Source organism: Pristiophorus japonicus, chromosome 19 (genome assembly GCF_044704955.1).
Source record: "Pristiophorus japonicus isolate sPriJap1 chromosome 19, sPriJap1.hap1, whole genome shotgun sequence".
Classification (NCBI taxonomy): domain Eukaryota; kingdom Metazoa; phylum Chordata; class Chondrichthyes; family Pristiophoridae; genus Pristiophorus; species Pristiophorus japonicus.
This window is the reverse complement of record NC_091995.1, coordinates 3,121,475-3,148,467: the sequence shown is the minus strand read 5'-3', so window position 1 is coordinate 3,148,467 and position 26,993 is coordinate 3,121,475. Positions and strand designations below refer to the sequence as shown.

Here is a 26,993-nt window from a genome sequence, read left to right as displayed (position 1 = left end):
GATGGGGGGAGGGGTGAGAGGGATGGTCTTCGATGGGGGGAGGGGTGAGAGAGATGGGCTTCGATGGGGGAGGGGTGAGAGGGATGGTCTTCGATGGGCGAGGGGGGGTGAGAGGGATGGGCTTCGATGGGGAGGGGGGTGAGAGGGATGGTCTTCGATGGGGGGAGGGGTGAGAGGGATGGGCTTCGATGGGGGAGGGGTGAGAGGGATGGTCTTCGATGGGCGAGGGGGGGTGAGAGGGATGGGCTTCGATGGGGGGAGGGGTGTGAGAGGGATGATCTTCGATGGGCGAGGGGGGGTGAGAGGGATGGGCTTCGATGGGCGAGGGGGTGAGAGGGATGGGCTTCGATGGGGGGAGGGGTGAGAGGGATGGTCTTCGATGGGCGAGGGGGGTGAGAGGGATGGGCTTCGATGGGGGGAGGGGTGAGAGGGATGGTCTTCGATGGGGGAGGGGGGTGAGAGGGATGGGCTTCGATGGGGGAGGGGTGAGAGGGATGGGCTTCGATGGGGGAGGGGTGAGAGGGATGGGCTTCGATGGGGGAGGGGTGAGAGGGATGGGCTTCGATGGGGGGAGGGGTGAGAGGGATGGGCTTCGATGGGGGGAGGGGGTGAGAGGGATGGGCTTCGATGGGGGAGGGGGGTGAGAGGGATGGGCTTCGATGGGCGAGGGGGGGGTGAGAGGGATGGGCTTCGATGGGGGAGGGGGTGAGAGGGATGGTCTTCGATGGGGAGGGGGTGTGAGAGGGATGGGCTTCGATGGGGGAGGGGGTGTGAGAGGGATGGGCTTCGATGGGGGAGGGGGTGAGAGGGATGGGCTTCGATGGGGAGGGGGTGTGAGAGGGATGGGCTTCGATGGGGGGAGGGGGTGAGAGGGATGGTCTTCGATGGGCGATGGGGGAGGGGTGAGAGGGATGGGCTTCGATGGGGGAGGGGTGAGAGGGATGGGCTTCGATGGGGGGAGGGGTGAGAGGGATGGTCTTCGATGGGGGAGGGGGGGTGAGAGGGATGGGCTTCGATGGGGGAGGGGGTGAGAGGGATGGGCTTCGATGGGGGAGGGGTGAGAGGGATGGGCTTCGATGGGGGAGGGGTGAGAGGGATGGTCTTCGATGGGGGAGGGGGGGGTGAGAGGGATGGGCTTCGATGGGCGAGGGGGGGTGAGAGGGATGGGCTTCGATGGGCGAGGGGGTGAGAGGGATGGTCTTCGATGGGCGAGGGGGGGGTGAGAGGGATGGGCTTCGATGGGCGAGGGGGTGAGAGGGATGGACTTCGATGGGCGAGGGGGGTGAGAGGGATGGGCTTCGATGGGGAAGGGGGTGTGAGAGGGATGGGCTTCGATGGGCGAGGGGGGGTGAGAGGGATGGACTTCGATGGGCGAGGGGGGGGTGAGAGGGATGGGCTTCGATGGGGGAGGGGGGTGTGAGAGGGATGGACTTCGATGGGCGAGGGGGGGGTGAGAGGGATGGGCTTCGATGGGCGAGGGGGGGGTGAGAGGGATGGACTTCGATGGGCGAGGGGGGGGTGAGAGGGATGGACTTCGATGGGGGAGGGGGGTGTGAGAGGGATGGACTTCGATGGGCGAGGGGGGGTGAGAGGGATGGACTTCGATGGGCGAGGGGGGGGTGAGAGGGATGGACTTCGATGGGCGAGGGGGGGGTGAGAGGGATGGACTTCGATGGGCGAGGGGGGGTGAGAGGGATGGACTTCGATGGGGAGGGGGTGAGAGGGATGGACTTCGATGGGCGAGGGGGGGTGAGAGGGATGGACTTCGATGGGCGAGGGGGTGAGAGGGATGGTCTTCGATGGGCGAGGGGGGGGTGAGAGGGATGGACTTCGATGGGCGAGGGGGTGAGAGGGATGGTCTTCGATGGGCGAGGGGGGGGTGAGAGGGATGGGCTTCGATGGGCGAGGGGGTGAGAGGGATGGTCTTCGATGGGCGAGGGGGGGTGAGAGGGATGGACTTCGATGGGCGAGGGGGTGAGAGGGATGGTCTTCGATGGGCGAGGGGGTGAGAGGGATGGTCTTCGATGGGCGAGGGGGTGAGAGGGATGGTCTTCGATGGGCGAGGGGGTGAGAGGGATGGTCTTCGATGGGCGAGGGGGGGGTGAGAGGGATGGTCTTCGATGGGCGAGGGGGTGAGAGGGATGGGCTTCGATGGGCGAGGGGGGTGTGAGAGGGATGGGCTTCGATGGGCGAGGGGGGGTGAGAGGGATGGGCTTCGATGGGGGAGGGGGTGAGAGGGATGGTCTTCGATGGGCGAGGGGGGGGTGAGAGGGATGGGCTTCGATGGGCGAGGGGTGTGAGAGGGATGGGCTTCGATGGGGGAGGGGGTGAGAGGGATGGGCTTCGATGGGCGAGGGGGGGTGTGAGAGGGATGGGCTTCGATGGGGGAGGGGGGTGTGAGAGGGATGGGCTTCGATGGGCGAGGGGGGGGTGAGAGGGATGGGCTTCGATGGGGGAGGGGTGAGAGGGATGGGCTTCGATGGGGGAGGGGGGTGAGAGGGATGGGCTTCGATGGGGGAGGGGGTGAGAGGGATGGGCTTCGATGGGCGAGGGGGTGAGAGGGATGGTCTTCGATGGGCGAGGGGGGGGGTGAGAGGGATGGGCTTCGATGGGGGAGGGGGTGAGAGGGATGGGCTTCGATGGGGGAGGGGGGGTGAGAGGGATGGGCTTCGATGGGGGAGGGGGTGTGAGAGGGATGGTCTTCGATGGGGGAGGGGGTGAGAGGGATGGGCTTCGATGGGGGAGGGGGGTGTGAGAGGGATGGGCTTCGATGGGGGAGGGGGTGAGAGGGATGGGCTTCGATGGGAGATTCAGGGGTCTATGGGGATGGGTCTTTCAGGACTTCACAGTGGAGCAGTGGGAGTTGAGAGAGAGCCTGAGGTTGCTGCAGATAATGGAAGTATTTTTCTGTGTTGTGTTGTTCTCCCTAGCTGAGTGGCTGCAGTAACAGTATCACCAAATGTGAGACCATGAGACCGTCGAGCAGGGTAACACTGATGGTGCTGTGTGAGGTGCACAGGGCTCGAATGGTTAAACATCACTGTTGCCCGGGCTGTGGCTACTTCTGTACGGTGGTAAGTGCATTCATTCCCCGAGCCCAGCCACTCTTGAGGCTCAATTTCCCCCAGTACTTGCGCTGGGTTTTTTTTTTGGAGCAGGCTGCTCTTTTTGGCCGAACTTAAAATCCCCAGTTTCCCCGATCAAGTTGCAGTGAGTTTCGAATTTTTTTAGGTCAGTTTTTTTTTTCAGCCAAAGGGGGCGAAATCTACCAGCTGCACCAGTTCTGGCCATTTCGGGACGTTTGGCCAGCTGAGAGTTACACCAGTTGTGCTTAGCCCAGCGTATGTGGCCTCTCTTGATAAACTTTCCCGAGAGTTAAGGAAATCAGCGCAGCAGGTCACCGGAAAGCTGTCCAGTCCCATTCTCAGAGAGCCAGAGGGAGCGAGGGAGCCAGAGGGAGGTCCTGCTGCAACTGTACAGGGTATTGGTGAGGCTGCACCTGGAGTACTGCGTGCAGTTTTGGTCACCTTACTTAAGGAAGGATATACTAGCTTTGGAGGGGGTACAGAGACGATTCACTAGGCTGATTCCGGAGATGAGGGGGTTACCTTATGATGATAGATTGAGTAGACTGGGTCTTTACTCGTTGGAGTTCAGAAGGATGAGGGGTGATCTTATAGAAACATTTAAAATAATGAAAGGGATAGACAAGATAGAGGCAGAGAGGTTGTTTCCACTGGTCGGGGAGACTAGAACTAGGGGGCACACCCTCAAAATACGGGGGGAGCCAATTTAAAACCCAGTTGAGAAGGAATTTCTTCTCCCAGAGGGTTGTGAATCTGTGGAATTCTCTGCCCAAGGAAGCAGTTGAGGCTAGCTCATTGAATGTATTCAAGTCACAGATAGATAGATTTTTAACCAATAAGGGAATTAAGGGTTACGGGGAGCGGGCGGGTAAGTGGAGCTGAGTCCACGGCCAGATCAGCCATGATCTTGTTGAATGGCGGAGCAGGCTCGAGGGGCTCGATGGCCTACTCCTGCTCCTAATTCTTATGTTATGTTCTTATGAGCGAGAGCCCGAGGGAGGGAGGAAGCGAGAGAGACAGAGACACAGACAGCGATAGACCAAGGTTGGAGGTAAGTTGCCGTTGTGTATCACCCCCAAAACTAAAGGTCGGGTTAGGCCGCGCCAAAATGAAGAAGTCCAACGGGGGAAACTTAGAACATTTTATTTTGCTGTACTTGGGCCCAAAAACTCTTCAAATACGCCCAAAAAATGCTTTGTGGAAAATTGAGCCCATCATTATTCGGACCCCGTTGAAGGCACCTTCGATAGCATCATAGAAACCTACAGCGCTGAAGGAGACCATTCGGCCCATCGTGTTCGCTCCGGCCGGCCAAGAGCCTAATCCCACTTTTGTGAGCGCACTGGGTCCGTGCAGCAGAGCAGGTCTCCAGCCGTCCTGGTTAACCCTTGCCACTGGATAAAGGCCGAGCTCTGTCAAGCCCCGTGTGGTGGCTGATGTGTGACGGTCACCACACGTTAAAACAATCCAGGCTCAGGCATCTTCCACCCTTCAACATGTAGTTCGGGACCTGGAGTATTAGGTCCTTCATTGAAACACCTGTGAACCCATCCCTGTTTGGTGTGGAAGTAAATCATCCTCGTTTCGAGGGACCGCCTAAGAAGGAGAATCCCACTTTCCCGCTCTCGGTCCGTAGCCCTGTGGGTTACGGCACTTCAGGTGCACATCCAGGTACTTTTTAAATGTGGTGAGGGTTTCTGCCTCTACCACCCTTTCAGGCAGTGAGTTCCAGACTCCCACCACCCTCTGGGTGAACACATTTCCCCTTAAATCCTCTCTAAACCTTCCCCTAATTGCTTTAAATTTATGCCCCCTGGTTGTTGACCCCTCTGCCAATGGAAACAGGTCCTTTCTATAAACTCTATCCAGGCCCCTCATAATTTTATACACCTCAGTAAGTCTCCCCTCAGCCTCCCCTGTTCCCAAGAAACCAACCCCAGTCTATCCAATCTTTCCTCATTGCTAAGATTCCCCAGTCCAGGCAACATCCCTTGTAAATCTCCTCTGGACCCTCTCCAGTGCAATCACATCTTTCCTGTAATGCGATGAACAGAACTGCACGCAGTACTCCAGCTGTGGTCTAACCAGTGTTTTATACAGTTCAAGCCTAACCTCCCTACCTCCAGTGCACCAGCGCAGCCTTCAATCGCCGGAGGAAAAGAGTATATGAAGACCAGGCCCTCAAATCTGACACCAAGGTTCTGGACTGTAGGGCTGTAGTAATATCCACCCTCCTGTGTGGCTCAGAGACGTGGACACCTCAAATCTCTGGAGAAATATCACCAACGATGTCTCCGCAAGATCCTGCAAATCCCCTGGGAGGACAGAGGCACCAACGTTAGTGTCCTCGACCAGGCCAACATGCCCAGCATCGAAGCACTGACCACACTCGACCAGCTCTGCTGTGCGGGCCACATTGTCCACATGCCCGACACGAGACTCCCAAAGCAAGCGCTCTACTCAGAACTCCTTCACGGCAAACGAGCCAAAGGTGGGCAGAGGAAACGTTACAAGGGACCACCCTCAAAGCCTCCCTGATAAAGTGCAACATCCCCACCGACACCTGGGAGTCCCTGGCCAAAGACCGCCCCTAAGTGGAGGAAGTGCATCTGGGAGGGCGCTGAGCACCTCGAGTCTCGTCGCCGAGAGCATGCAGAGACCAAGCGGAAGGAGCGTGCGGCAAACCAGTCCCACCCTCCCCTTCCCTTCAACCACTGTCTGTCCCACCTGTGACAGAGACTGTAATTCCCGTATTGGGCTGTTCAGCCACCTGAGAACTCACGCTTAGAGTGGAAACAAGTCTTCCTCGATTCCGAGGGACTGCCTATGATGATTGTGTTTTATACATTTCAAGCATAACCTCCCTGCCTCGGCTAATAAAGGCAAGTATTCCGTATACAGGAGCAAAATACTGTGGAGGCTGGAATCTGAAATAAAAACAGAAAATGCTGGAAATCTCAGCGGGTCAGGCAGTATCTGTGGAGAGAGAAACAGAGTTAATGTGTCGGGTCGATGACCCTTGGTCAGAACTAGAGAGTGTTCGGAAAGGACGGATTCTTAACAAGCTCTGAAAGGGGGCGGGGAGGAAGGAACAAAAGGGAAAGTTCTGTGATGGGGTGGAAGGCAGGAGAGATTGGAGAGACAAGAGGGGTGATGGGCCGGATTGAGATGGTCACGGCAGAGGTTAGAAAAAGGTCAATCTGGATTAGGGTGTGAATGGCGTGGTAATGCCCAGCTGCCATTATAGACAAAGAGAGAGAAGAGAAAGAAAACATAAGATGGGTGGGGGGGGGGGGGGGGGGAGGGAACGGGAGCCAAAGATGGACAGGGGTTACACTCTGAAATTGTTTAACTCGATGCTGGGGTCCAGAAGGCTGTAAAGTGCCTGAACGAAAGGTGAGCTGCTGTTCCTCGAGCTTGCGTTGAGCTTCGTTGGAGACCGAAGACAGAGATATCAGAGTGGGAGTGGAGAGGGGAATCAAAGTGACCGGCGACTGGAAGCTCGGGGGTCAACACTTGCGGAATGAACGGAGGCGTTCCGCAAAGCGGTCGCCCAATCTATGCTTGGTCTCCCCGGTGTAGAGGAGACCACGTCGTGAGCAGTGAATACAGTGTACTCACTTGAAAGAAGTACAAGTAAATCATTGCTTCACCTGGAAGGAGTATTTGGTGGCCGTGGATGGTGGGATGGGAGGAGGTAGAATGGCAGTGTCCTATCATTTCTTGTGTATTCCCTTGCCTCGTCAGCCCTCCTCCAAATGCATTACCTCACACTTCCGACTAAACCAGGTACTGATGTTCTGGTCTGTAAACCTCCCCTCCCTCCCAAACCTGATGAGTTCCCGATATTAGTCAAGTCTGTTCGAGGAAGGGGCTTCCCCATCTAGACAAGAGGAACAGCCCCAGCCAAGACACGATCCCAGACAGACTCAACCAAGGAGCCTATCCCCTGAGGGATAAAGCAGGGTTATTCTCCATCAATACAAGCCCTCGTCCGTGCCTTTGTTACCTCCAGACTTGACTATTCCAACGCACTCCTGGCTGGCCTCCCACATTCTACTCTCCGTAAACCAGAGGTGATCCAACACTCGGCAGCCCCGTGTCCTAACTCGCACCCAGTCCCGCTCACCCATCACCCCCTGTGCTCACTGCCCCGTGTCCTAACTCACACCCAGTCCCGCTCACCCATCACCCCCTGTGCTCGCTGCCCCGTGTCCTAACTCGCACCCAGTCCCGCTCACCCATCACCCCCTGTGCTCACTGCCCCATGTCCTAACTCACACCCAGTCCCACTCACCCATCACCCCCTGTGCTCACTGCCCCGTGTCCTAACTCACACCCAGTCCCGCTCACCCACCACCCCCTGTGCTCACTGACCCCGTGTCCTAACTCGCACCAAGTCCCGCTCACCCATCACCCCCTGTGCTCACTGCCCCATGTCCTAACTCACACCGAGTCCCGCTCACCCATCACCCCCTGTGCTCACTGCCCCGTGTCCTAACTCACACCGAGTCCCGCTCACCCATCACCCCCTGTGCTCACTGCCCCGTGTCCTAACTCACACCCAGTCCCGCTCACCCACCACCCCCTGTGCTCACTGACCCCGTGTCCTAACTCGCACCAAGTCCCGCTCACCCATCACCCCCTGTGCTCACTGCCCCGTGTCCTAACTCACACCGAGTCCTGCTCACCCATCACCCCCTGTGCTCGCTGACCCCGTGCCCTAACTCGCACCGAGTCCCGCTCACCCATCACCCCATGTGCTCACTGACCCCGTGCCCTAACTCGCACCGAGTCCCACTCACCCATCACCCCCTGTGCTCACTGCCCCATGTCCTAACTCGCACCGAGTCCCGCTCACCCACCACCCCCTGTGCTCACTGCCCCGTGTCCTAACTCACACCCAGTCCCACTCACCCACCACCCCCTGTGCTCACTGCCCCGTGTCCTAACTCACACCCAGTCCCACTCACCCATCACCCCCTGTGCTCACTGCCCCATGTCCTAACTCGCACCGAGTCCCGCTCACCCATCACCCCCTGTGCTCACTGACCCCGTGCCCTAACTCGCACCCAGTCCCACTCACCCACCACCCCCTGTGCTCGCCGACCTACATTGGCTCCCGGTTAAACAACGTCTCGATTTCACAATTCCCATCCTCCTTCACAAATCCCCCTCTACGGCCTCACTGGGGATAACTCCCCTTCTCTTCTTCGAAATAGCGACCACGGGATCTTTTACATCCACCCGGGAGGGCGGGCGGGGCCTCGGTTTAACGTCTCATCCGGAAGACGGCAGCTCCGACAGTGCAGCGCTCCCTCAGTACTGCCCCTCCGACAGTGCAGCACTCCCTCAGTACTGCCCCTCCGACAGTGCAGCGCTCCCTCAGTACTGCCCCTCCGACAGTGCAGCGCTCCCTCAGTACTGCCCCTCCGACAGTGCAGCGCTCCCTCAGTACTGCACCTCCGACAGTGCGGCACTCCCTCAGTACTGCCCCTCCGACAGTGCAGCGCTCCCTCAGTACTGCCCCTCCGACAGTGCGGCACTCCCTCAGTACTGCCCCTCCGACAGTGCGGCACTCCCTCAGTACTGCCCCTCCGACAGTGCGGCACTCCCTCAGTACTGCCCCTCCGACAGTGCGGCACTCCCTCAGTACTGCCCCTCCGACAGTGCGGCACTCCCTCAGTACTGCCCCTCCGACAGTGCGGCACTCCCTCAGTACTGCCCCTCCGACAGTGCGGCGCTCCCTCAGTACCGCCCCTCCGACAGTGCGGCGCTCCCTCAGTACCGCCCCTCCGACAGTGCGGCGCTCCCTCAGTACCGCCCCTCCGACAGTGCGGCGCTCCCTCAGTACTGCCCCTCCGACAGTGCGGCACTCCCTCAGCACTGCCCCTCCGACAGTGCGGCGCTCCCTCAGTACTGCCCCTCCGACAGTGCGACGCTCCCTCAGTACTGCCCCTCCGACAGTGCGGCACTCCCTCAGCACTGCCCTGGGAGTGTCGGCCTAGATTTTTTCTTTGCCGAGGCAGCTGAAAGTCCAGCCACCGGTGCTGGTGCGATTAACGTCGGGGATTTCGAGGAGTGCAGGGATCTCCGGAGGGTTGTCGGGCTGGATTGCCCCTTGTGCGACGCGCCCACGTAAAGGAGACGATCCATTAAAATGGACTTTTGTTTCATCACCATCATAGGCAGTCCCTCGGAACCGAGGAAGACTTGCTTCCACTCTTAAAATGAGTTCTCAGGTGGCTGAACAGTCCAATACGGGAACCACAGTCCCTGTCACAGGTTGGACAGACAGTGGTTGAGGGAAGGGGAGGGTGGGACTGGTTTGCCGCACGCTCCTTCCGCTGCCTGCGCTTGCTTTCTGCATGCTCTCGGCGACGAGACTCGAGGTGCTCAGCGCCCTCCCGGATGCACATCCTCCACTTAGGGCGGACTGGTCTTTGGCCCAGGGACTCCCAGGTGTCGGTGGGGATGTTGCACTTTATCAGGGAGGCTTTGAGCGTGGTCCCTGTAACGTTTCCTCTGCTTTTGTTTAGCTCTGTTCCGTCCGGCGTGCGCGGCTGGGGTTCCCGTTTTGCGCGTGCCTGCGTGTGATTGATGTCGGCTCGCTGTTTCCTTTGTTGCAGGGGTCGTTCCAGGAGTGTCACCCGGACTTCCGGATCACTCACCGCTTCCACAAGAGCTGCGTCTCCCAGCTCAACGGGATGATCTTCTGCCCGCACTGCGGGGAAGACGCTTCCGAGGCCCAGGAGATCACCGTGGCCAAGGCCGACACATCCAGCACCGTGCCGGTACCCGCCCCGCCCAGCCAGGACCACCTGATGAATGGCCGAGCCGACACCACGCACGCCAGGTGGGCAGGAGTGCGGGGGGGGGTCACTGGAAGGGGGCTGGGGAGGGGACGTCGCTGGGGGGAGGGCTGGGGGAGGGGTGTCACTGGGCGGGAGCTGGGGGAGGGGTGTCACTGGGCGGGAGCTGGGGGAGGGGTGTCACTGGGCGGGGGCTGGGGGAGGGGTGTCACTGGGCGGGGGATGGGGGAGGGGTGTCACTGGGCGGGAGCTGGGGGAGGGGTGTCACTGGGCGGGGGCTGGGGGTGGGGTGTCACTGGGCGGGAGCTGGGGGAGGGGTGTCACTGGACGGGGGCTGGGGGAGGGCTGTCACTGGAAGGGGGCTGGGGGAGGGGTTTCACTGGGCGGGAGCTGGGGGAGGTGTGTCACTGGACGGGGCTGGGAGAGGGGTGTCACTGGAAGGGCACTGGGGGAGGGGTGTCACTGGGCGGGAGCTGGGGGGGTGGTCACGGGTTGGATGGGATCACAGGGCTGGGGGGGGTGTCACTGGACGGGGCTGGGGGAGGGGTGTCACTGGAAGGGCACTGGGGGAGGGGTGTCACTGGGCGGGAGCTGGGGGGGTGGTCACGGGTTGGATGGGATCACAGGGCTGGGGGGGGTGTCACTGGACGGGGGCTGGGGGAGGGGTGTCACTGGAAGGGGACTGGGAGAGGGGTGTCACTGGGCGGGAGCTGGGGGAGGGGTGTCACTGGGCGGGAGCTGGGGGGGTGGTCACGGGTCGGAGGTTGGAGGGGATCACAGGGCTGGGGAAGGGGACGTCATTGGACGGGAGCTGCGGGGGGGGGTCACGGGTCGGGTGTCACTGGACAGGGGTTAGAGGGGGTCACTGGGCAGGGACCGGGGCTGGGGGGGGTTACTGGACGCTGAGGCTGTTGTGAATAGCACGTTTAGTGAGTTGGTCACAACGCAGGTAAAGGTTACTCAGGCAGATAGGGGACGGGTGACCATCAGGAAGAGCAGTGGAAGGAAGGTAGTGCAGGGGTCCCCTGCGGGCATCTTTGTCCAAAACAGATACACCACCTTGGGTATTGTTAGGGGGGGATGACTCGTCAGGGGAGAGCAGCAGTAGCCAAGTTCATGGCACCGTGGGTGGCTCTGCTGCACAGGAGGGCAGGAAGAAGAGTGGGATAGTGATAGGGGATTCTATTGTAAGGGGAATAGATAGGCGTTTCTGCGGCCGCAACCGAGACTCCAGGATGGTATGTTGCCTCCCTGATGCAAGGGTCAAGGATGTCTCGGAGCGGGTGCAGCGCCTTCTGGGGGAGGGTGAACAGCCAGCTGTCGTGGTTCATATAGGTACCAACGATATAGGTAAAAAAAACGGGATGAGGTCCTACAAGATGGATTTAGGGAGCTAGGAGTTAAATTAAAATTAAATTAAAAAGTAGGACCTCAAAGGTAGTAATCTCAGGATTGCTACCAGTGCCACATGCTAGTCAGAATAGGAATTGCAGGATAGCTAAGATGAATACGTGGCTTGAGGAGTGGTGCAAGAGGGAGGGATTCAAATTCCTGGGACATTGCAACCGGTTCTGGGGGAAGGTGGGACCAGTACAAACCGGACGGTCTGCACCTGGGCAGGACCGGAACCAATGTCCTTGGAGGGAGTGTTTGCTGGTGCTGTTGGGGAGGGTTTAAACTAATATGGTAGGGGGATGGGAATCTATGCAGGGAGACAGAGGGAAGTAAAAAGGGGGCAGAAGCGAAAGATAGGAAGGAGAAAAGCAAGAGTGGAAGTCAGAGAAATCAAGGGCAAAAATCAAAAAGGGCCACATTACAACATAATTCTAAGAGGACAAGGAGTGTTAATAAAAGAAGCCTGAAGGCTCTGAGTCTCAATGCGAGGAATATTCAGAATAAGGTGGATGAATTAACTGTGCAGATAGCAGTTAATGGATATGATGTAATTGGCATCACAGAGACATGGCTCCAGGGTGACCAAGGCTGGGAACTCAACATCCAGGGGTATTCAATATTCAGGAAGGATAGACAGAAAGGAAAAGGAGGTGGGGTGGCGTTGCTGGTTAACGAGGAGATTAATGCAATAGTAAGGAAGGACATTAGCTTGGATAATGTGGAATCTATATGGGTAAAGCTGCGAAACACCAAAGGGCAGAAAACATTAGTGGGAGTTGTGTGCAGACCTCCAAATAGAAGTAGGGAGGTTGGAGATGGCATCAAACAGGAAATTAGAGACGTGTGTAATAAAGGTACAGCAGTTATCATGGGTGACTTTAATCTGCATATTGATTGGGCTAACCAAACTGGTGAAAATGGAGGAGGATTTCCTGGAGTGTATAAGGGATGGTTTTCTCGACCAATATATCGAGGAACCAACTAGAGAACAGGCCATCCTAGACTGGGTCTTGTGGAACGAGAGAGGATTAATTAGCAATCTGGGCATGTGGGGCCCCTTGGGGAAGAGTGACCATAATATGGTAGAATTCTTCATTAAGCTGGAGAGTGAGACAATTCATTCAGAGACTCGGGTCCTGAACTTAAAGAAAGGAAACTTCGATGGTATGAGATGTGAATTGGCTAGGATAGACTGGAGAATGATACTTAAAGGGTTGACAGTGGATAGGCAATGGCAGACATTTAAATAATCACATGGATGAACTACAACAATTGTACATCCCTGTCTGGCGTAAGAATAAAAAAGGGAAGGTGGCTCAACTGTGGTTAACAAGGGAAATTAGGGAAAGTGTTAAGTTCAAGGAAGAGGCATATAAATTGGCCAGAAAAAGCAGCAAACCTGAGGACTGGGAGAAATTTAGAATTCAGCAGAGGAGGACAAAGGGTTTAATTAGGAGGGGGAAAATGGAGTATGAGAGTAAGCTTGCAGGAAACATAAAAACTGACTGCAAAAGCTTCTATAGATATGTGAAGAGAAAAAGATTAGTGAAGACTAATGTAGGTCCCTTGCCGTCAGAATCAGGGGAATTCATAATGGGGAGCAAAGAAATGGCAGACCAATTGAACAAATACTTTGGTTCTGTCTTCACTAAGGAAGACATGCATAACCTTCCGGATATACTAGGGGTACGAGGGTCTCGTGAGAAGGAGGAACTGAGGGAAATCCTTTATTAGTCAGAAAATAGTGTTCGGGAAATTGAAGGGATTGAAGGCCGATAAATCCCCGGGGCCTGATAGTCTGCATCCCAGAGTACTTAAGGAAGTGGCCCTAGAAATAGTGGATGCATTTTCCAATATTCTATCGACTCTGGATCAGTTCCTATGGACTGCAGTGTAGCTAATGTAACACCACTTTTTAAAAAAGGATGGAGAGAGAAAACAGGGAATTATAGACCGGTTAGCCTGACATCGGTACTGGGGAAAATGTTGGAATCAATTATTAAAGATGTAATAGCAGCGCATTTGGAAAGCAGTGACAGGATCGGTCCAAGTCAGCATGGATTTATGAAATGGAAATCACGCTTGACAAATCTTCTAGAATTTTTTGAGGATGTAACTAGTAGAGTGGACAAGGGAGAACAAGTGGATGTGGTGTATTTGGACTTTCAAAAGGCTTTTGACAAGGTCCGACACAAGAGATTAGTGTGCAAAATTAAAGCACATGGTATTGGGGATAATGAACTGACGTGGATAGAGAACTGGTTGGCAGACAGGAAGCAAAGAGTCGGGATAAACTGGTCCTTTTCAGAATGGCAGACAGTGACTAGTGGGGTGCCGCAGGGCTCAGTGCAATATACATTAATGATTTAGACGAAAGAATTTAATGTAATATCTCCAAGTTTGCAAATGACACTAAGCTGGGTGGTGGTGTGAGCTGTGAGGAGGACACTAAAAGGCTGCAGGGTGACTTGGACAGGTTAGGTGAGTGGGCAAATGCATGGCAGATGCAGTATAATGTGGATAAATGTGAGGTTATCCACGTTGGTGGCAAAAACAGGAAGACAGAATATTATCTGAATGGTGACAGATTAGTAAAAGGGGAGGTGCAACGAGACCTGGGTGTCATGGTACATCAGTCATTGAAAGTTGGCATGCAGGTACAGCAGGCAGTGAAGAAGGCAAATGACATGCTGGCCTTCATAGCTAGAGGATTTGGGTATAGGAGCAGGGAGGTCTTACTGCAATTGTACAGGGCCTTGGTAAGACCACACCGTGAATATTGTGTACTGTTTTGGTCTCCTAATCTGAGGAAGGACATTCTTGCTATTGAAGGAGTGCAGCGAAGGTTCACCAGACTGATTCCTGGGATGGCAGGACTGACATATGAAGAAAGACTGGAACGACTAGGCTTATATTCACTGGAATTTAGATGAATGAGAGGGGATCTCATAGAAACAAATAAAATTCTGAAGGGATTAGACAGATTAGATGCAGGAAGAATGTTCCTGATGTTGGGGAAGTCCAGAACCAGGGGTCACAGTCTTAAGGATAAGGGATAAGCCATTTAGGACCGAGATGAGGAGAAACTTCTTCAGTCAGAATTGTGAACCTGTGGAATTCTCTACCACAGAAAGTTGTTGAGGCCAATTCGCTATATTCAGAAGGGAGTCAGATGTGACCCTTACGGCTAAAGGGATCAAGGGGTATGGAGAGAAAGCAGGAATGGGGTACTGAAGTTGCATGTTCAGCCATGAACTCATTGAATGGCGGTGCAGGCTAGAAGGACCGAATGGCCTACTCCTGCACCTTTTTTTTTCTATGGGACAGGGGCTGGCGGAGGGAGGTCACGGGACGGGGGATGGGGGGGTCACTGGACAGGGGCTGGGGTGGGGGGGGTCAAGGGACGGGGGCTGGCAGAGGGAGGTCACGGGACGGGGGTGGGGTCACGGGACGGGCTGAGGGGGGGTCACTGGACGGGGCTGGGGGGGTGGGGTCAAGGGACGGGGAGGGGTCACGGGACGGGGGCTGGGGGGGTGGTCAAGGGACGGGGGTGGGGTCACGGGACGGGGGCTGGGAGGGGTCAAGGGACGGGGGTGGGGTCACGGGATGGGGGCTGGTGGGGGGGGTCACTGGGTGGAAGGGGGGGGTCACTAGACGGGGGCTGGGGGAGGGGGGGGTCACGGGATAGGGGCTGGGGAGGAGTGTCAGTGGACTGGGGCTGGCGGGGGCGGGGTCATTTATCCCTCGTGACTTGTGACATCAGCAACACTTTGTTGATGAGCTTCATGGTTGGAGCTGCCCTGAATCGCAGCAGAGCTGATAAATGCAGTGCTGCCTTTGTGCTGCTGTGCATCGGATGCTGAGGCCTGAGGCCTACTCGGTGCCTGGCTGTCTAATGTATAACTCTATAATGTATAACGGAGAGGCGTGAGTTCGGGGCCCGGGGGCAGCACGGGCCCAGCCCACACTGCGATATGTGAGCGCACTGGGTCCGTGCAGCAGAGCAGGTCTCCAGCCGTCCTGGTTAACCCTTGCCACTGGATAAAGGCCGAGCTCTGTCAAGCCCGTATGGTGGTTGATGTGTGACGGTCACCACACGTTAAAACAATCCAGGCTCAGGCATCTTCCACCCTTCAATTGGAGTTCAGGACCTGGAATGTCAGGCCCTTGAAACGCCTCATCCCTTTTTGGAGTGGAAGCAAGTCATTCTCGATACGAGGGACCGCCTCAGAAGAAGAGTAAAGATTGGCCCAACACATCCTGGGATGTGGGCCTCGCTGGCAAGGCCGGCATTTATTGCCCATCCCTAATTGCCCCTTGAGAAGGTGGTGGTGAGCCGCCGCCTTGAACCACTGCAGTCCGTGTGGTGAAGGTGCTCCCACAGTGCTGTTGGGGAGGGAGTTCCGGGATTTTGACCCAGCGACGATGAAGGAACGGCCGATATATTTCCAAGCCGGGATGGTGTGTGACTTGGAGGGGAATGTGGAGGTGGACCTGCTGCCCTTGTCCTTCGCGGTGGTAGAGGTCACGGGTTTGTGAGGTGCTGTTGAAGAAGCCTTGGCGAGTTGCTGCAGTGCATCTTGTAGATGGTACACACTGCAGCCACGGTGCGCCGGTGGTGGAGGGAGCGAGTGTTGAAGGTGGTGGGTAGTGTGTCGATCAAGCGGGCTGCTTTGTCCTGGATGGTGTCGAGCTTCTTGAGTGTTGTTGGAGCGATTCTGAGTCCCCCACACACTGATACTGAGTCACACGTGCACAGTGATATAAAGTTATCATCCTTATGTTCAATCCCTCCATGGCCCTCGCCCCTCCCTATCTCTGTAATCTCCTCCAGCCCCACAACCCCCCGAGATGTCTGCACTCCTCTAATTCTGCCCTCCTGACCATCCCTGATTATAATCGCTCCACCATCGGTGGCCGTGCCTTCAGCTGCCTGGGCCCCAAGCTCTGGAACTCCCTCCCTAAACCTCTCCGCCTCTCCACCTCACTTTCCTCCTTCAACCCGCTCCTTAAAACCTCCCTCTTTGACCGAGCTTTTGGTCATCTGCCGTAATTTCTCCTTCTGTGGCTCAGTGTCAAATTTTACATAAGAACATAAGAAATAGGAGCAGGAGTCGTCCATACGGCCCCTCGAGCCTGCTCCGCCATTTAATAAGATCATGGCTGATCTGATCATGGACTCAGGTCCACTTCCCTGCCCGCTCCCCATAACCCCTTATTCCCTTATCGCTTAAGAATCTGTCTATCTCTGTCTTAAATATATTCAATGTCCCAGCTTCCACAGCTCTCTGAGGCAGAGAATTCCACAGATTTACAACCCTCTGAGAGAAGAAATTCCTCCTCATCTCAGTTTTAAATGGGCGGCCCCTTATTCTCAGATCATGCCCCCTAGTTCTAGTCTCCCCCATCAGTGGAAACATCCTCTCTGCATCCACCTTGTCAAGCCCCCTCATAATCTTATACGTTTCGATAAGATCACCTCTCATTCTTCTGAGTTCCAATGAGTAGAGGCCCAACCTCCTCAAACTTTTTTGATTTAGTTCGATAACGCTCCTGTGAAGAGGAGCAATTTTTGACTACATTAAAGGCCCGAGAGGTCTCGAACAAGGGGTCACAGTCTCAGGATACGGGGTAGGAAACATAGGACCGAGATGAGGAGAAATGATTTCACTCGGAGGGTGGTGAACCTGTGGAATTTTCTACCACAGAAGGCTGTGGAGGCCAAGTCACTGAATATATTTAAGTGGGAGATAGATAGATTTCTGGACACAAAAGACATCAAAGAGGTATGGGGAGAAAGCGGGAATATGGTGTTGAGATAGAGGATCAGCCATGATCATATTGAATGGCGGTGCAGGCTCGAAGGGCCGAATGGCCTACTGCTGATCCTATTTTCTATGTTATGTATGCAATAAAGGTTGAAACTGAGTACTGTTTAACTAAGCAAGGCACAAACTTGCTTCTGCATTACTTCGGCCCAAAGTGCCTGACTCACCAAATGGCTGGCCTTTTATACCAGAGCAGCACAATGTTCGTGCTGTTCAGTTGCCTCCAACAATTTCACCATCTGGTGGCGACAAACAGCACGTACATACATGACAATATGTTTCTCTTGATGTTGTTGATGTATGAAGGGTCCAGGAATGTTTGGAGTTGCAGTAAGTGTTTGAGTGAGCAGGGAAGGATTATTATGTATTAATGTGCCATGTGTAACTATGTTTGCTTTAAGGACTAACTGCTGTGCCTTTCTGAGTCAACAAGAATGTAGTTATTCTTGTGTAGAACCTCTGGTCAATTAGAGGTCAGGCTAGCTTTTCTTCTGCTTTTTTTTCCAAAAAGATGCACCACTTGAGGTGATATAGAAGTTCTTTTCTATTGGTGGGAAAGATTCACTGTATACTGCAAGTGACTGACTTTAAAAAACATTTTTTGAAGTGCAATTCAGAATTCTACACGGGACATCTTTTTAAGGATATGGACGTCGCTGGCTAGGCCGGCATTTATTGCCCATCCCCAGTTGCCCCTCATCACCATCATAGGCAGTCCCTCGGAATCGAGGAAGACTTGCTTCCACTCCTGAAGTGAGTCCTTAGGTGGCTGAACAGTTCAATATGAGAGCCACAGTCCCTGTCACAGGTGGGACAGACAGTGGTTGAGGGAAGGGGAGGGTGGGACTGGTTTGCCGCACGCTCCTTCCGCTGCCTGCGCTTGGTTTCTGCATGCTCTCGGCGACGAGACTCGAGGTGCTCAGCGCCCTCCCGGATGCACTTCCTCCACTTAGGGCGGTCTTTGGCCAGGGACTCCCAGGTGTCGGTGGGGATGTTGCACTTTATCAGGGAGGCTTTGAGGGTGTCCCTGTAACGTTTCCTCTGCCCACCTGGGGCTCGTTTGCCGTGAAGGAGTTCCGAGTAGAGCGCTTGCTTTGGGAGTCTCGTGTCTGGTATGTGAACAATGTGGCCCCGCCCAGCGGAGCTGGTCGAGTGTGGTCAGTGCTTCGATGCTGGGGATGTTGGGCCTGGTCGAGGACGCTAACGTTGGTGCGTCTGTCCTCCCAGGGGATTTGTAGGTGGTGGTGGTCTGCCGCCTTCTTGATCTGCAAAGGCTGTGCCGTCTCGAAGCCAGGCTCCGACCAGCCCTCGCTCGAGACTGCCTCCCTCACGTGTTCACTGACGGCCCTGTTCCTGTTCTTTCCCCAAAGTGCCCGAATGAGCGGGAACGGAGAAGCGAAGCGATCGAGCCTGGAGCCCCCGGTGGACAGTATCGACAGCTCGGGCCCCTCCATCGCCCTGCGCACCGGCAAAGTGCTGTCTGCCGTCGGACTGCCTCCCGGACCCGGCCGCGAGGCTCTGGAGAAAGGCCTGGTGGTCCAGCAAACTGAGAGGTGGGTGTGTGTGTGTGTGGAGTGAGGCCTGGTCAGGGTATTCAACCCCCCAGAGAGGTGTGTGTGTGTGGGGAGTGAGGCCTGGTCAGGGTATTCACCCCCCCAGAGAGGTGGGTGTGTGGAGTGAGGCCTGGTCAGGGTATTCACCCCCCCAGAGAGGTGGGTGTGTGGAGTGAGGCCTGGTCAGGGTATTCACCCCCCCAGAGAGGTGGGTGTGTGGAGTGAGGCCTGGTCAGGGTATTCAACCCCCCAGAGAGGTGGGTGTGTGTGTGTGGGGAGTGAGGCCTGGTCAGGGTATTCACCCCCCCAGAGAGGTGGGTGTGTGGAGTGAGGCCTGGTCAGGGTATTCAACCCCCCAGAGAGGTGGGTGTGTGTGTGTGTGGAGTGAGGCCTGGTCAGGGTATTCACTCCCAGAGGTGTGTGTGTGTGGGGAGTGAGGCCTGGTCAGGGTATTCACTCCCAGAGGTGGGTGTGTGGAGTGAGGCCTGGTCAGGGTATTCACTCCCAGAGGTGTGTGTGGGGAGTGAGGCCTGGTCAGGGTATTCACCCCCCCAGAGAGGTGGGTTTGTGGAGTGAGGCCTGGTCAGGGTATTCACTCCCAGAGGTGGGTGTGTGGAGTGAGGCCTGGTCAGGGTATTCACTCCCAGAGGTGTGTGTGTGTGTGGAGTGAGGCCTGGTCAGGGTATTCACTCCCAGAGGGGTGTGTGTGTGAGTGAGGCCTGGTCAGGGTATTCACTCCCAGAGGTGTGTGTGGGGAGTGAGGCCTGGTCAGGATATTCACCCCCCCAGAGAGGTGGGTTTGTGGAGTGAGGCCTGGTCAGGGTATTCACTCCCAGAGGTGTGTGTGTGTGTGGGGAGTGAGGCCTGGTCAGGGTATTCACTCCCGGAGGTGGGTGTGTGGAGTGAGGCCTGGTCAGGGTATTCACTCCCAGAGGTGGGTGTGTGTGTGTGTGGGGAGTGAGGCCTGGTCAGGGTATTCACCCCCCCAGAGAGGTGGGTTTGTGGAGTGAGGCCTGGTCAGGGTATTCACTCCCAGAGGTGTGTGTGTGTGGGGAGTGAGGCCTGGTCAGGGTATTCACTCCCAGAGGTGTGTGTGGGGAGTGAGGCCTGGTCAGGGTATTCACTCCCAGAGGTGTGTGTGTGTGAGTGAGGCCTGGTCAGGGTATTCACTCCCAGAGGTGTGTGTGTGAGTGAGGCCTGGTCAGGGTATTCACTCCCAGAGGTGTGTGTGTGTGAGTGAGGCCTGGTCAGGGTATTCACTCCCAGAGGTGGGTGTGTGTGTGTGTGGGGAGTGAGGCCTGGTCAGGGTATTCACTCCCAGAGGTGTGTGTGTATGGGGAGTGAGGCCTGGTCAGGGTATTCACTCCCAGAGGTGTGTGTGTGTGAGTGAGGCCTGGTCAGGGTATTCAACCCCCCAGAGAGGTGGGTTTGTGGAGTGAGGCCTGGTCAGGGTATTCACTCCCAGAGGTGGGTGTGAGGAGTGAGGCCTGGTCAGGGTATTCACCCCCAGAGGTGGGTGTGTGTGTGGAGTGAGGCCTGGTCAGGGTATTCACCCCCAGAGGTGGGTGTGTGTGTGGAGTGAGGCCTGGTCAGGGTATTCACCCCCGCAGAGAGGTGGGTTTGTGGAGTGAGGCCTGGTCAGGGTATTCACTCCCAGAGGTGGGTGTGTGTGTGTGTGGGGAGTGAGGCCTGGTCAGGGTATTCACTCCCAGAGGTGGGTGTGTGGAGTAAGGCCTGATCAGGGTATTCACTCCCAGAGATGTGTGTGGGGAGTGAGGCCTGGTCAGGGTATTCACTCCCAGAGGTGGGTGTGTGGAGTAAGGCCTGGTCAGGGTATTCACTCCCAGAGATGTGTGTGGGGAGTGAGGCCTGGTCAGGGTATTCACTCCCAGAGGTGGGTGTGTGTGTGTGTGGGGAGTGAGGCCTGGTCAGGGTATTCACCCCCAGAGGTGTGTGTGTGGAGTAAGGCCTGGTCAGGGTATTCACTCCCAGAGATGTGTGTGTGGAGTGAGGCCTGGTCAGGGTATTCACTCCCAGAGATGTGTGTGTGGAGTGAGGCCTGGTCAGGGTATTCACCCCCAGAGGTGTGTGTGTGGAGTAAAGCCTGGTCAGGGTATTCACCCCCAGAGGTGTGTGTGTGGGGAGTGAACATAAGAAATGGGAGCAGGCCATACGGCCCCTCGAGCATGCTCCGCCATTTAATACGATCATGGCTGATCCGATCATGAACTCAGCTCCACTTCCCTGCCCGCTCCCCATAACCCCTTATTCCCTTATCGGTTAAGAAACTGTCTATCTCTGTCTTAAATATATTCAATGTCCCGGCTTCCACAGCTCTCTGAGGCAGCGAATTCCACAGATTTACAACCCTCAGAGAAGAAATTTCTCCTCATCTCAGTTTTAAATGGGCAGCCCCTTATTCTAAGATCATGCCCCCTAGTTCTAGTCTCCCCCATCAGTGGAAACATCCTCTCTGCATCCACCTTGTCAAGCCCCCTCATAATCTTATACGTTTCGATAAGATCACCTCTCATTCTTCTGACTTCCAATGAGTAGAGGCCCAACCTCCTCAACCTTTCCTCATAAGACAACCCCCTCATCTCCAGAATCAACCGAGTGAACCTTCTCTGAATTGCCTCCAAAGCAAGTATATCCTTTCGTAAATATGGAAACCAAAACTGCACGCAGTATTCCAGGTGTGGCCTCACCAATACCCTGTATAACTGTAGCAAGACTTCCCTGCTTTTATACTCCATCCCCTTTGTAATAAAGGCCACGATTCCATTGGCCTTCCTGACAGAAAATCTTCCCTCAAAGCTGCGAGGCGAATGTTGTTGGTACTTTCTGCTGTGTTACGTCGACGTTATTTGTGCGGTTGGCTTGTATTTTGAGCATTTCATCTCCTTCCCCACAGAGCTGTGGCTCAGTGGGTAACACTCTTATCTCTGGGTCATGAGGTTAGAAAGTTGTGGGTTCAAGTCCCACTCCAGGAACAAAAGCACAAAAATCTAGTCTGACACTCCCAGTGCAGTGCTGAGGGAGCGCCGCACTGTCGGAGAGGCAGTACTGAGGGAGCGCCGCACTGTCGGAGGGGCAGTACTGAGGGAGTGCCGCACTGTCGGAGGGGCAGTACTGAGGCAGCGCCTCACTGTCGGAGGGGCAGTACTGAGGGAGCGCCGCACTGTCGGAGGGGCAGTACTGAGGGAGTGCCGCACTGTCGGAGGGGCAGTGCTGAGGGAGCGCGACACTCTCGGAGGGGCAGTGCTGAGGGAGTGCCGCACTGTCGGAGGGGCAGTACTGAGGGAGCGCTGCACTGTCGGAGGGGCAGTGCTGAGGGAGTGCCGCACTGTCGGAGGGGCAGTGCTGAGGGAGTGCCGCACTGTCGGAGGGGCAGTACTGAGGGAGCGCTGCACTGTCGGAGGGGCCGTCTTTTGGTTGAGACGTTGAAACCGAGAGGCGTTTGCTCTCTCCAGTAGCAGTAAAAGATCCCAGGGCACTATTTTGAAGAAGAGCAGGGGAGTTATCCCCGGTGTCCTGGGGCCAATATTTATCCGTCAATCAACGTCACAAAAACACAGATTATCTGGGTCATTATCACGTTGTTGTTTGTGGGAGCTTGCTGTGCGCAAGTTGGCTGCTGCGTTTCCCACATTACAACCGTGACTACACTCCAAAAAAGTACTTCATTGGCTGTTGAGGCCAGGATTGGATCAGCCAGGATCTGATTGAATGGCGGAGCAGGCTCGAGTGGCTCCTATTTCTTGTAGAAACATAGAAACCTACAGCGCCGTGTCCGCGCCGGCCGACAAAGAGCCGCACGGCCCTCGGTCAGCAGCCCTGAAGGTTACATATAAACCATCGAACAATGACGGAAAGGCAAAGAGCACCCAGCCCAACCAGTCCGCCTCACACAACTGCGACATCCCTTGGACTGAAACATTCTACACTCCACCCCAACCGGAGCCATGTGATCTCCTGGGAGGCAAAGACCAGATAAAAACCCCGGCCAATTTGGGGGGGGGAAAAATCTGGGAAAATTACTCTCCAACCCATCCAGGCGATCGACACTAGTCCAGGAGATCACACCCTGGCCGTATTCTATTCCCTGCAGTACTTACCATTATATCTGTACCGTCCAACAAAAGGTCATCCAGTCTAATCCCAATTACGTTCTTATGTAAAGCGCTTTGGGGACATCCCGAAGTCGTGAAAGGCGCTATCTAAATGCAAGTCTTTCTTTTTCTCTCAGACGGAAGAAGCTGCGATTTCACCCTCGACAACTATACCTCTCGTCCAAACAGGGCGAGCTTCAGAAAGTGCTGCTGATGTTGCGTGAGTATCTCCGTCGGTAACACCTAGTGCTGCGCAGACCAGTTGCAATCTGGTATAGTACCTGTCTGTAGTATTAGGCCGTCCCTCACAGCGAGGATGGCCAAAAAGGGATGGGTTCACAGATGTTTCAATGGAGGGCCCGATATTCCAGTCCTGAACTCCAATTGAAGGGTGGAAGATGCCTGAGCCTGGATTGTTTTAACGTGTGGTGACCGTCACACATCAGCCACCACACGGGCTTGACAGAGATCGGCCTTTATCCAGTGGCAAGGGTTAACCAGGACGGCTGGAGACCTGCTCTGCTGCACGGACCCAGTGCGCTCACATATCGCACAGTGTGGGCTGGGCCCGTGCTGCCCCTGGGCCCTCGGCTCTTCTGGGGCCCCGAACTCTCACCTCTCCTGGGCCCCGATCACATCCCTCTACAATCTCTCGCCGCTCCTTCGCCCCGAACTCTCGCCGCCCCTGCTGTACCTGCCCGCGCTGCAGTCAGCCATCGCCCTCCTGCAGCAGCACGAGCTGCTCCCTGCCGTGGTATACCGCCGCACGATGCTCCCTCCAATGGCCCCGGCCTGCTGATGGTCTTGTAGGCCGGGACCACGCTGATTTCCGGGCCGGGCCACGGCAAGCTGCTCCCTCTAATGGCCTCTAGTCACATACAGCGATGTGATAATGACCAGATAATCTGTTTGTGTTATGTCAAATGAGGGATAGATATTGGCCACCATATCGGGGATAACTCCCCTGCTATATGCTATAGTATATAGTATTAGGCGGCCCCTAGAAGCGAAGATGACTTGCTTCCACACCAAAAAAGGATGAAAGGATGAGTTCACAGGTGTTTCACTGAGAGACCTAATATTCCACGTCCTGAACCACATTTTAAATGGTGGAAGATGCCTGAGCCTGGATTGTTTTAACGTGTGGTGACCGTCACACATCAGCCACCACACGGGGCTTGACAGAGCTCGGCCTTTATCCAGTGGCAAGGGTTAACCAGGACATAGAAACACAGAAAATAGGTGCAGGAGTAGGCCATTCGGCCCTTCTAGCCTGCACCACCATTCAGTGAGTTCATGGCTGAACATGCAACTTCAGTACCCCATTCCTGCTTTCTCACCATACCCCTTGATCCCCCGAGTAGTAAGAACTACATCTAACTCCTTTTTGAATATATTTAGTGAATTGGCCTCAACTACTTTCTGTGGTAGAGAATTCCACAGGTTCACCACTCTCTGGGTGAATAAATTTCTCCTCATCTCTAGGACGACTGGAGACCTGCTCTGCTGCACAGACCCAGTGTGGCCTTCGCCTATTTCTTATGTTTTTATACCCATCTTTGTCCCATATCCCTTAATACCTTAACAAAAATCTATCAGTCTCCAATTATGAGGGGGCTTGACGAGGTGGATGCAGAGAGGATGTTTCCACTGATGTGGGAGACTTGAACTAGGGGGCATGATCTTAGAATAAGGGGCCACCCATTTAAAACTGAGATAAGGAGAAATTTCTTCTCTCTGAGGGTTGTAAATCTGTGGAATTCGCTGCCTCAGAGAGCTGTGGAAGCCGGGACATTGAATAAATTTAAGACGGAGATAGACAGTTTCTTAACCGATAAGGGAATATGGGGAGCGGGCAGGGAAGTGGAGCTGAGTCCATGATCAGATCAGCCATGATCGTATTAAATGGTGGAGCAGGCTCGAGGGGGCGTATGGCCTACTCCTGCTCCTATTTCTTATGTTCTTAAATAAAATTAACAATTGATCTATGTAAGTGGGTGTTCCCTTGGGTGTTTTCGACACACTCCCACGTTACACTAGTTCTCGACCTGGGAGTGATTACTGGACTGAGCAGATGAATGAGTCACGGACAAATACCTCGGTCTCAAGCGGCAATGCTTTATTAGAGCTAAACACAGACCTGCACCCAGTAAAACCACACACACCCTGGTGTGTAAAGCAAACAAATGCAGTACAATACACAGTGTGGCCTGCCTAACAGGCCCCTATCGCGAAGTACCCCAACGTCTAAAACACCTCCCCCCTCCCATAAACCCCTCAGAATTTGGTTGGGAGAACGCACGATACCCCCTCACACCGTGGCTGTGATCTTAAAAGATGTGTGTGCAGAAATGCTCAGCGATTTCACTGGCTTACTCGCTGCTTCTTCCGATGAACAGGTGTCTCTCCTGCTTTGTTCCCTCCGTCACAATGCGGAGGATTGGATTCTTGTCGGAGCAAGACCAGAGAGAGCTGTGTCCACAAGGCATGGCTTTTATATCCCAAGTTCGTTTGCCTTTTCAGGCTGAATAAAGTTTGTTTTTGAGGCTTCCTGTGGGTGTGTCTTCTGCTTTTACCCAATCACCCGGTTGACGAGGTCACCTTGCCTAACAATGGACTCCCATTAGCCCACCTCCTGCCTTATGTTGGCCTTTGTCATTCTAGGCTCCCTGCCCATCATTCTAAGTCCAACATGGAGCCACACCTGGGCCCCTCCCACAAACAGCTTCCAGTTTTCTTTCTGCAGTGAGAAAAATATTAAATGCAATGTCCAATAAACGTTTCTATGGCATTAGCTGTAGTCCTAACTAATAGGGGGATCAAGGGGTATGGCGAGAAAGCAGGAATGGGGTACTGAAGTTGCATGTTCAGCCATGAACTCATTGAATGGCGGTGCAGGCTCGAAGGGCCGAATGGCCTACTCCTGCACCTATTTTCTATGTTTCTATCCTTGGGGGTTCAATGCTTCCAGTCCTTGCATCTAGCATCAATTGCCGTTTGCGGAAGACAGTTCCAAACTTCTGCCATCCTTGTTGAGTGTAAAAGTGTTTCTTAACTTCACTCCTGAAAGGTCTGGCTCTAATTTTTAGACAATAACCCTTAGTCCTAGACTCCCCAACCAGCGGAAATACTTTCTCCATCTACAAAAGCAAAATACTGCGGATGCAGGAAATCTGAAATAAAAACAGGGTATGCTGGAAATCTCAGCGGGTCAGGCAGCATCTGTGCAGAGAGAAACAGAGTTAACGTTTCAGGTCGGCGACCCTTGCTTACTGATGAACTTGCTGAAGCACTGACCACACTCGATCAGCTCCGCTGGGCAGGGCCACATTGTCCGCAGGCCCAACACGGGACTCCCCAAAGCAAGCGCTCTACTCGGAACTCCTTCACGGCAAACGAGCCAAAGGTGGGCAGAGGAAACGTTACAGGGACACCCTCAAAGCCTCCCTGATAAAGTGCAACATCCCCACCGACACCTGGGAGTCCCTGGCCAAAGACCAGTCTGCCCTAAGTGGGGGAAAGTGCATCCGGGAGGGCGCTGAGCACCTCGAGTCTCGTCGCCGAGAGCATGCAGAAACCAAGCGCAGGCAGCGGAAGGAGCGTGCGGCAAACCAGTCCCACCCTCCCCTTACCCTCAACCACTGTCTGTCCCACCTGTGACAGGGACTGTGGTTCTCGTATTGGACTGTTCAGTCACCCGAGGACTCATGTTAAGAGTGGAAGCAAGTCTTCCTCGATTCCGAGGGACTGCCTGTGATGATGATGCTGACATGTTCTGATGAAGGGTCATCGACCTGAAACGTTAACTCTGTTTCTCTCTCCACCGATGCTGTCTGACCCACTGAGATGTCCAGCATTTGGTGTTTTTATTTTTCGCTCTATCTAATCTGTCAGCTCCCCTTGATGTCTTGAAAACTTAGATCAAATCACCCTGTAACCTTCTAAGTTCCGTAGGTTGGGATTAGCAGTGCGGGGAGCGGGGGAGGGGGAGGGGGAGGGGGGGTGGGATGGGAAGGAGGCTGGAGGGGGGCAGGGACAAGTGGCCACCAAAAGCGCTGAGAGTAAAGCACCATGGGGCTATGAGGAACTCATTGGAGTTTGGAAGAATGAGAGGCGATCTTATTGAAACATCTAAGATTCTGAGGGGGCTTGACAGGGTGGATGCAGAGAGGATGATTCCTCTCGTGGTGGAATCTCGAACTAGGGG

General features: G+C 55.1%; 1 protein-coding gene across 1 annotated transcript in view; it reads left to right on the top strand.

Annotated features, from left to right (window-relative positions):
* Positions 1-26,993, top strand: part of LOC139229626 (histone-lysine N-methyltransferase EHMT2-like) — a 151,925-nt gene that overhangs the window by 70,426 nt on the left and 54,506 nt on the right. Inside the window, 4 exon segments of the mRNA XM_070861136.1 lie at positions 2,931-3,074; positions 9,716-9,942; positions 18,492-18,674; positions 22,924-23,006. Of these exon segments, the coding sequence (XP_070717237.1) occupies positions 2,931-3,074; positions 9,716-9,942; positions 18,492-18,674; positions 22,924-23,006 (637 nt within the window).